At 35.8% G+C, this 9,416-nt stretch overlaps 1 protein-coding gene across 2 annotated transcripts in view; it reads right to left on the bottom strand.

The window, feature by feature from the left end:
- Positions 1 to 840: 840 nt before the first annotated feature.
- Positions 841 to 9,416, bottom strand: part of DNAJC10 (DnaJ heat shock protein family (Hsp40) member C10) — a 54,406-nt gene continuing 45,830 nt past the window's right edge. For both annotated transcript variants that reach the window (XM_041774320.1, XM_041774321.1), the window contains exons 18-23: positions 9,219 to 9,352; positions 8,101 to 8,154; positions 7,713 to 7,860; positions 5,708 to 5,827; positions 3,793 to 3,897; positions 841 to 2,689 (exon numbers count right to left, since the gene is read on the bottom strand). In XM_041774320.1, coding sequence (XP_041630254.1) covers positions 2,678 to 2,689; positions 3,793 to 3,897; positions 5,708 to 5,827; positions 7,713 to 7,860; positions 8,101 to 8,154; positions 9,219 to 9,352 — 573 coding nt within the window. In that variant the 3' untranslated portion in view covers positions 841 to 2,677. The remainder of the gene's footprint in view (positions 2,690 to 3,792; positions 3,898 to 5,707; positions 5,828 to 7,712; positions 7,861 to 8,100; positions 8,155 to 9,218; positions 9,353 to 9,416) is intronic.

The raw sequence follows: 9,416 nt of genomic DNA, 5'->3' as shown, positions 1-9,416 counted from the left end.
GAATCATTATAGAAAACTGAAAATACATTTTGTTAACTTGACCTCTGTACTATTTAACAATCATGATGGACTGGATATGTCTAATTTAAGACATTTACCTGAGTTTGGTAGACCTAGGGCCTAATTATACAAAAAAACTGTTTTAAAAAGGGCTGAAAAATACCTCATTAAAGCCTTTCATATTCTTTTTTTTTTTTTTTTTTAGCCGTTCATATTCTAAGCATCTTTGTAAATATGTTCCATAGGAAAAAACAGCAATTCTGATAACTATACTTAGGAAAATTCCTGCTTTGAATACCATTAGAAAACAAAGCACAAATTTAAAGAAAACTTTTACAATATAAAAATAATTTCATTTTCCTTTATCTTAATCACATACATTAAGTAAAAAAGATATAAAAGATTCTAAATAGAATTTGGGAAATTGGAATAGATAAGCATCATTAATATTAAAACACAAACTCCAAATTGTTTTACGTATTTAAATATACCTAATTTTCAAATATAGTTGCCTGACAATAGTCTCTGGTATGCTAGAAATGATGCTTTGTTACCCAAGGCACACAAAAATGGTGTTGCTGAGAGAAATGGCATATTTCACCTGGCACTCTTCAGGGTGCTCTATTGCACTTACAACGTTAAAACCTTAATTTCTGCCAGCTGTTTTTGAGATACTCAATGACACTGATTTGACTGCAGAAATTAGCCTCCTGATGGATACTGTAGGATATATATTTAACATGACTCCCAGTAGCCCTGGCTTTAGAGCCAATTCCACAAGTACATACTGAGACCAAGGTACAGGATATATAGTGTTCACTATTTTTTTTTTTTTTTTACTGCCTAAGATGTTTTTCAGTAAGTTTGGAATTCTATTTACAGGTAACAGTATAGGTACCTATAACCTATTTATGGGTTCAGTGTCAGAACTGTGAATTACAGATGCTTGGGAGACAGGAATCATCCCTTGGATTCCTACATATGCTTCAGGGTCCAGCACAGTGGTATTCACATAATTGGTCATTAATTCAATAAACACTAAGACTTCTTTAGGTCTTCCATTTTAGGATTATTGTAGAAAGCCAATTTTGAGATTTCTAGGCAATGAAAATTTAATACATGAAAGGTACTTTACTTGCCATTACTGATCATATTTCTAAAAAGTGGTATTAAATTTAGGTTAGAAGTGGAGATTGTTCTGTAACTGCCCACATATATGAAGGATTCAACTGAAGCAAATGGGAGAGGATATGAATAGGATTAGACTTGAAAATATATTTTTTAACAAATTGTAGTGATAATTATGAGGAAATTGTAGTGATAATTATAAGGAAATACTGGGGAAGGAAAGTGACATTAAAAAAATAAAACTCTTCCAATATAGTAAGGCATAATCCTAATGTTTCTGGGAAAACTTTTTTTTTTTTTTAATTTGCTGACTTCTTTTGATCAAACAGAATTTTTACCATTCCATATACTTTGAATTGTAACTAAACAACTGCATGTGATGACATGTTTGTTAAAATGCAAGGAAAAAAAATCTCATCCTTAGATTTACATACTTAATTTTCTTACAAAAATAAGTTCAGTTATGCCAATATTTATCTGAAAACAGCAGCATCCAACAGTAAACTAATAAATGGAATAACCACAGTGTCATTATGAGCTATAGTGAAACAAAACTGCAAAGTTACTTTTCCTATTTGAATAATGAAGAAATCAGATCAGTGAAAAAACACAACTATGGGGCAGGGGGAGAAGGCAAATGTAAATAAAAGATCTGTATCAAAACTAAGTCCAGAAGGCAAAACCATACATATTAGAATTATGCTTCAAAAGTCATTTAGTATCACAGGGAAAACTTTTAAGAAAGCAATTCAGAAAATAAATGAACACACATGTTTAAAATATAGAACTCTAAATACTTGATATATTTGGGATACTCTACAGTGCCAGTTAATAGCTACAAATATGGTTTTCCTCAGGTATTTGTAGATGCTGTAGAAATCTACTGGGTTTATTTATTGTTACAAAAATTCTTCTCAATTGTGAAAAATTAAAATCAGTTCTTTAACCTTTAGAAAGAAAAGAATCACTTTACTGTAATACAGCATTGAAAATAGGATATCTGTTTGCTATGTTGTGTTTTTAAAATGAAACAGGATCATTTTCATCCAATTTTCAGAATAAGTGACTAAATCAAGTTTTCAGGCCAGCCACAAAACTTTAAGGAAGAGAGTCCTGTTTTGTACAACTTAGACAGGTATGTACGTAATAGGGCAGGTTCCTGTCTGAGCCAGCCAGTCTTAACATCATTTCCAGGGGTCAGGAATCAATGACCCATGGACTGAATGTGGCTCGTGGCCAACTGTTTGTGAATGGCCCTGAGCTAAGAATGGTCTTTACATTTTTTAAAGGGTCGTAAACAAAACAAAAACAGAATATGTGACAACTGTATATGGTCTACAAAGCCAAGGATCTTCACGATCTGGCCTTTTACAGAAAAAGCTTGCAGCCCCTTCATTTATACCAGTGTTGTACAGAATTCAGACAGTGCAATTACAAGTCCAAGATAATGTTCATTTATTCCCATGAAGACTGTAGTAACATCCTAAAAAGACGTCTTCTGATGTCATTTGTTAGAACTCCTTTTCTTTTTTCTTCATCTTCAACATCATTAAAGTTCATCCTACAATAATGTACAAGTCATTGAAAGCAAAAGTATGAATTGAAATTAAAATTTTTTTCTACCTTTTAAAAAAATAATTACTATTTAATGGATGGATCGCTGTATGAAATACACATTGCTTAACTGTAACAATGGAAAAGAAAAGGGTGTCTCTCAGTTCTTTCCTGTCCATGCAGATGCTACAAATTACACTTTTACAGTCATATTGGTATGTTTAACTTAATTTCAATTATGATATTCTGACTTATGACTAATAACATTTCCTATTTCAAATATTTAACAACTTGAGATAAGAGTCAGATTTTCAAACCTCTTGAGGAAGCTAACATAGTCAAAACATGAGAAAAATATTTTTGTAAACACAAGAAAATAAAGATTTGTAACTGTCTTTTAGATTTGGATAAAATGTAACTCTCAAAACAGTATGTAAGGCTTCTTTCTATATTGGAGTCTGCAGTTCTAATACGGTTCTATAAAGGTTCTATAAAGCCAGACGTCTCCCTGTCTCTAGCCCTCTCCAGAATCTGTGTTCTTTTCTGTCCTTTTTTCACCTTACAGGGAAAGAATCTAAAAAAATCTCATAGGCCATTTTATTGAATTCCACTCAGAAAGCACTCCAGCATTCATGGACTCGAAGTATGTCCTGGGATGACAATGATTTAAAAAAGGGAGAAATCAACAGTTCTTCCACAGAATAGCAAAGGGGCTTCACTGCCTCTTGACAGGTAAATTTCAAGGAGGGGCCAAGATGAATACGGTTCTGATACATCCTGACTCTACACCAGAAGAAAATCTGCTATGCAAAATATATTATGAGGCTCCAGTATATTTATTCCCAACAAGTCAATGCTTTATTTGTATTTGAACAAAATTTAAATAATTTATGGCCATAGTTCACTATTTTGTGTTAAATGGTTTTACTTGTTCAAATTTCTAAGCTTATCAGTGTATACAGGCTACAGTCTAATGGTCATATTTTCCAATCAAGAAACTTCAACTTTACTATTTTTTTGAAGCTTCCACTGTACCTGTTTATTGATGGATATAAGGTACAGTAAGGATAGATAATGTTTGCCAAGTCACCTCTACATTTTAGTCCTTACCTTATCTCTCTTTCCATGATTTTGGAGATTTTTCAATTTTTCATGTATTAAGGTAGCAATTTCTTTTGCATCTCTGGCATCTATCTGCTCTCCCCAAATATTTCTCTGAAATTAGAAACACTCCTCTTATAATCAAAGCATGACATTTCCATCTAAGAAACTTGATTAATCCTTTAAAGTTCTAAATATTTGAAACTCCAATTTCTTCAAGGAAATAATGCCACAAAAGCAGTTAACTTCTAACTTACTTAATTAAATACAATACCGTAATGGCAACATGTAAAACAATTCCTTGGAAAAAATGCATCGCTAACTCCAATTGCCTTAAAACAACTGAACTGTAAAGAGAAGACATTCCCCAGAGGTCTCCAATCACTCTAATACACGTCACAGGCACAGCTAACACCCTGACCAACAACACTGGAGAGTAATGTCTGTCTCTGGGTTCTCATCTGCTCAGGGCAGAGAGGTGGCTCTGAAAAGCGGGGAAGGGGGCAGGTCAATATATCAGGCTTGCTCCTTCTGGATCTGGAGTCATTTATTTCCTCCTTCCTGGTGGGGGCTCCACACTGTGTGTTAGGATCTTGTTTTTGTGTGTTACTGCCCACCGGAGCTGTACTGCCCTTTACCACAGTCATTACTCCGCTGTGGTCTTCAACCTGGCCTGGTCTCCCACCCCGTCTCTTGGTTTACACGGGCATATTTGCAGTCCTAATGTCCTCTGGGCTCTTCTAGACACAGGATAACATATTTTCAAACAGCTCCTGCTATGGCCTGATTAATTCTGTGACTGCTCATTATACTGATACCTCCCTAACATCATTCTGAGTAGGACCCCTGTCGAGGTCACCCATTTCTCAGCTGTTCTGAGAATCAGAGAGGAGAGCCAGCGATTCCAAAGGAATGAAGACTCAGGTACTGGTATAAGCTCCTTTACCCTGAGTTCTGCCTACTATTGGCCATTCTTAAGACAGAATTAACCTCTCTGAAAAATCAAAATGCTTCATTGAAAAATCTAGATGACAATACTAGACTTCTGAAATTCATCATCAAATTTCATTAACTCTACTTCAAAATATAATTTTTAATAGCAAGATCTTAAGCTGATGTTCTTTCTCAAAAAGTATAAACATATTTGAAATTACTTATTTCAAATATTTTACCAGAAAACATGAAACATGGCAAATCCTCATATAGTTACAGTTTTGTTGTCAAAAATGTCATGGTTTTACTCAGAAGATAGCAAAAGTCGTGAGTACTTTCAGTTAGCAATTATATTGGTTGAAAGATCTATGCATTTATATGAATGGCTGTAGGGGTTATCACCTGAATTTTAAGACCCACTGATAGATGTCTAGGTTTCTTTTTTGGGGGAGAAAACACATTATTGTCAGTGGCACAGAGATAGGAGTTATAACCAAACCAAGGAACCCTAACTTTTATTTTGTAGTATAAATCACCAATAGATATTTCTCAAGATAAATGTTAAGGTACTAGTCTATTTCAAAAATATCATGATAGTATTCTTTTAATTTTTTTCTTTTCTTGGAAAAAATAATTACAAAGGTAATATGCGTTATTTTTACAAAAGTAGGAAGTATAGAACTTCACAGAAAATAATTATCTTGAATTCTCAACTCACAGAAAATTACTACTAGTATTCTGGTATGTTTCTTTAGTAGTTTCTATAATTCAGGAGTATAAAAATTTTAAGGCAATGGATCATACCAACTTTGAGACAGAACAACTTCTTAAAATCATTTGATGCCTATACTGAAGCTTCCTTTTACATATACATAAAAGAAAAAATAACAAAAGGGAAAACAAAGGCTAATACAAACATTCAGACTAGTAACAAACCTTTTCAACTTGGTCTGCTAAAGGAAAGGCACATGTAGGAAAGCCTTGTACATACCTTTGCTCTTTCATAGGGATAAAATTTAACAGTTGGATAGGCTCTGATACCAGCTTTCTGGCATGTTTGACCATAAGCCTGACAGTCTACTTTTCCAGCTTTCACTTTTCCTTTAATCATCTGAAAAGAGAGAAATATGGTTTGCCATTCTCTGTGGCATAAACTATTTTGGTAATCATAAAGCAACATGATACTAAAATTTTAAATCTTTATAATTTTAAGGACCTGTTTTAAAAACTTAAGCTTTTATCCTTTCCACCCTAACTAAAGATCGCTTCCAACTTTTTACTGGCTCCTTAAATGCCTATTTCCCCAGAACCACCTCTCCAAGAGTAAACAAACTCTTATCAGGAAAAACTCTTTCTTGGTACCCACACCTTGTCCCTCACACCACAAACACCTCAGATTCTGTCCTTACTCGCCTTCCTCCTTTCTCTGGTCTTACGTGTGGACGTAGCACTCTTCATCCTGTGGAAGCCTGACAACTACATCTACATCCTCCATTTCCTCTCTATCAGGTTTCTTACTTGCTCTACAGGGTATGATCTGCTATATTAAAGATATGGCTGCATTACAAAATAAGCTAAGTTTTTCAGTGAACAAGGGAGTAAAAACTTTTTGATAGAATTACTAGAGAAAAAGGAAGCATAAGAGGAGAAGATCCAATATAACTAAAATAATCTTTTGTAACTCCTGGGAGCTTTGAAATCCCTTTGCTAAAGAAATCCTCCAGGCTTGGGATTTTTGCTTTTGTTTTAGGCTGGTGAAACTGGAGTTTTCTCACCCTAGGAAGCTAACAATCTGAATTAGCTAATGAGCAGGATGATGGTGACAGAAACCACAAAAACTTTCAGTTTATGCATTCACTTAAATTTTATAAGCATTTACTGAGTTAGACACAGAAAAGACCTGTACACCTTGCCCTCAAGAAGTTCAGTCTTACAGAGGAGACACATAACTAAATAAATATTTAACATTCATTGTGTAACTACACCAATGGAGTCCAAGGTATCAAAGTGAACTGACTGAGGAGCGTGAACGCAGGAGTGCCAGTTGGAGCTGGGTTTTGTAGGATAAGGAGAAAAAGATCCAGATGACCATGGTAAGGAAAAGGCATTTTAGACAGAGGGAACAGCACATACTTGTTTAACAAACCTGGAGGACTCTGTTGTGCCTGAACTGTAAGGTGTGGGGTGGGGACAGAGATAGAGCTGAAGAGGGAGGAAGGGTCCCATCAGAGACCTGTGATCAAGGATGCAGGCCCAGAAACTTATTGACACGAAGCTGGAGAAGGCAGACTGGCAAGAGAAGACTAGCTAAGGGGATCCCTGGGTGGTGCAGCGGTTTGGCGCCTGCCTTTGGCCCAGGGTGCGATCCTGACCCTGGAGACCCGGGATCGAGTCCCACGTCGGGCTCCCGGTGCATGGAGCCTGCTTCTCCTTCTGCCTATGTCTCTGCCTCTCTCTCTCTCTCTCTCTCTGTGTGACTATCATAAATAAATAAAGAAAAAAAAAAATAAAAACAACGGCTACCATTTAAAAAAAAAAAAAAAAAAGAAGACTAGCTAAAAGGTACGCATGAGCAGTCTAGATGAGAGGATGAAGGCTTGAGCAGAGAGGGGACGGTGAGGAGACAACAGATTTGAAAGGCATTAAGGAGGCAGTGATGGCCTGGTGGGCAGCAGAGTAATGGTGATAAAGGAAAGAAATAGGAAACAAGCAGGAGAAGTGAGGTGTCTGGCTGTCAGGGGTAGGTAGACGATGTCATCCATCAAGATAGGAGATGCTGCTAAAAGCATTCATAAAGAAGGAAGAAATCTGCAAAGATTAGAGTCATAGAACTGAAATAGAGTTTCAAAAAATCCACAGGAAACTTTTAAGAAAAAAGAATCATATTTAAAATTGTATCTAATTATTTTATCTAATTTTAAAATAAATGTTATTTTATCTAATTACTGAAACATGCATGTAACTACAAGTTATTTAAGTAGATAGACGAGACTTACTCTAGCCAAGAGCTCAAACTCTGGAGCAAAATTTTGGCAAGGTCCACACCAAGGAGCATAGAAATCAACCACCCAGTGATTTTTCCCTTGTAGAACTTTTTCATTGAAAGTCTGAGGTGTTAAGTCTATGGATGCTTGAGGTAAAAATCTGTGGCAAGGGATCAAAGTTATTTTTCATTATATGAAGCCAAAGCAAACATCTAAAATATAATTTTGCAAAAAGTTTCTAAAAAGGACTTCAAAGTTATCTTGGTAAATTATAATTCTTTACCAGGTAGTTTAAAATGCTACAGCCTTAAACAACTCATAATATATGCAACTACAGACATAAAAGGAAGGTCAAAAGCACTAAAGTCAATTTACAATGATGCATATTTTGATTACTCACCCTAGACCCCAAATTCTCAGGGAATAAGCATCTCTATTCCAACCATTGTAACTACTGAAAGAAGAAAAAATATGTAAGTTGTAAATACTATTTTCTAATATTGGATATGTTTTCTAATATTGGATATGTTCTCTCTGCAGCAATTTAAAAGTTTAACTTATTGACCACGTAGCGTTTCACCTAGCTGTAAACGGTGCTTACATGGCTTCCCAAATACATTTTTCTCTAACTCTTGATGTTTTTTTTTGTGCTCCAGATAGCCCTGAATGTCTGGCTGCCTGCTGGGCATCTACAGACGCATGGGAATGGCAAAACTTCAAATGTTTATGACCTCATCTTTAGAGACTTCACTCTGGTCGTTATGTCCATCAAATTCCTACATACTTAAGGCCCGTGTCAAAAGCCGCCTCATCAACGCAGCCTTCCATGATGTCCTCTCATAGTTGTGATCCTCTCCTCCTTTGAAATCCATGGGTCAGTATAATACTCCTTCTACTCTGCCTTGCACTGGACTCTTCTACCTCCAATACCATGTGGTGTTACAGGCACGGAGACAGATGGGCTCATCCCCATTTACACACCTTAGCGGCCGTGTGCTGTGGGAAAGTCGTTGAAAGGCTGTCCGTCAGTTTACTCATCTAATAGTAGGAAGGACAAGCATTCTTATTTCTCAGGGTACATGTGAGGACTCGTGGAAATAACATGAGCAAAGGGTCTAGTATAGTACCTGGTACCAAATACTGATTTCCTAAATATCAGCACTTCCTCTCTATCTTCTGTACCACCGTGCCAGTTTCATGAACACTGGGATTGTTCAATTCTTTTTTCATCTGCTGAGGTTCTCACCAGCACATGATCCTAAAACATGGTGGGCTCCCCAAAAATACTTGTTGGGTTAACTTTTATTTAGTCAAGATAACTTTTTTTTTTTTCAAAGCTTATTTATTGTATTTAAGTAATCTCTACGCCCAATGTAGGGCTTGAACGCAAGACCCTGAGACCAAGAGTCACATACTTTTCTGACTGAAGTAACCAGGCACCAGTAAGATAACTTTAAAACTTTAACTGTTTAGTAAATGGTCATAATAAATTGTCTTTAAATTTTAGGCAACACTTACTGATACTGATAAGCTTTATTTGATTTTTGGGGGTAAAATCTTATCTCAGGGTATCTCCGAACATTTTCTTGGGCACAAAAAGAATGATACTGTTGGCAGTCTATGCTGCCCACATTGATCAGTCCAGTTAATGTCTATAAAAGAGAAAAGAGGAGATAAATAGATCAAAGTGATTAGAATAAAATTACCTCCGTAACT

This window comes from Vulpes lagopus, chromosome 11 (assembly GCF_018345385.1).
Source record: "Vulpes lagopus strain Blue_001 chromosome 11, ASM1834538v1, whole genome shotgun sequence".
Lineage (NCBI taxonomy): Eukaryota > Metazoa > Chordata > Mammalia > Carnivora > Canidae > Vulpes > Vulpes lagopus.
This window is presented reverse-complemented; position numbering and strand designations above follow the sequence as displayed.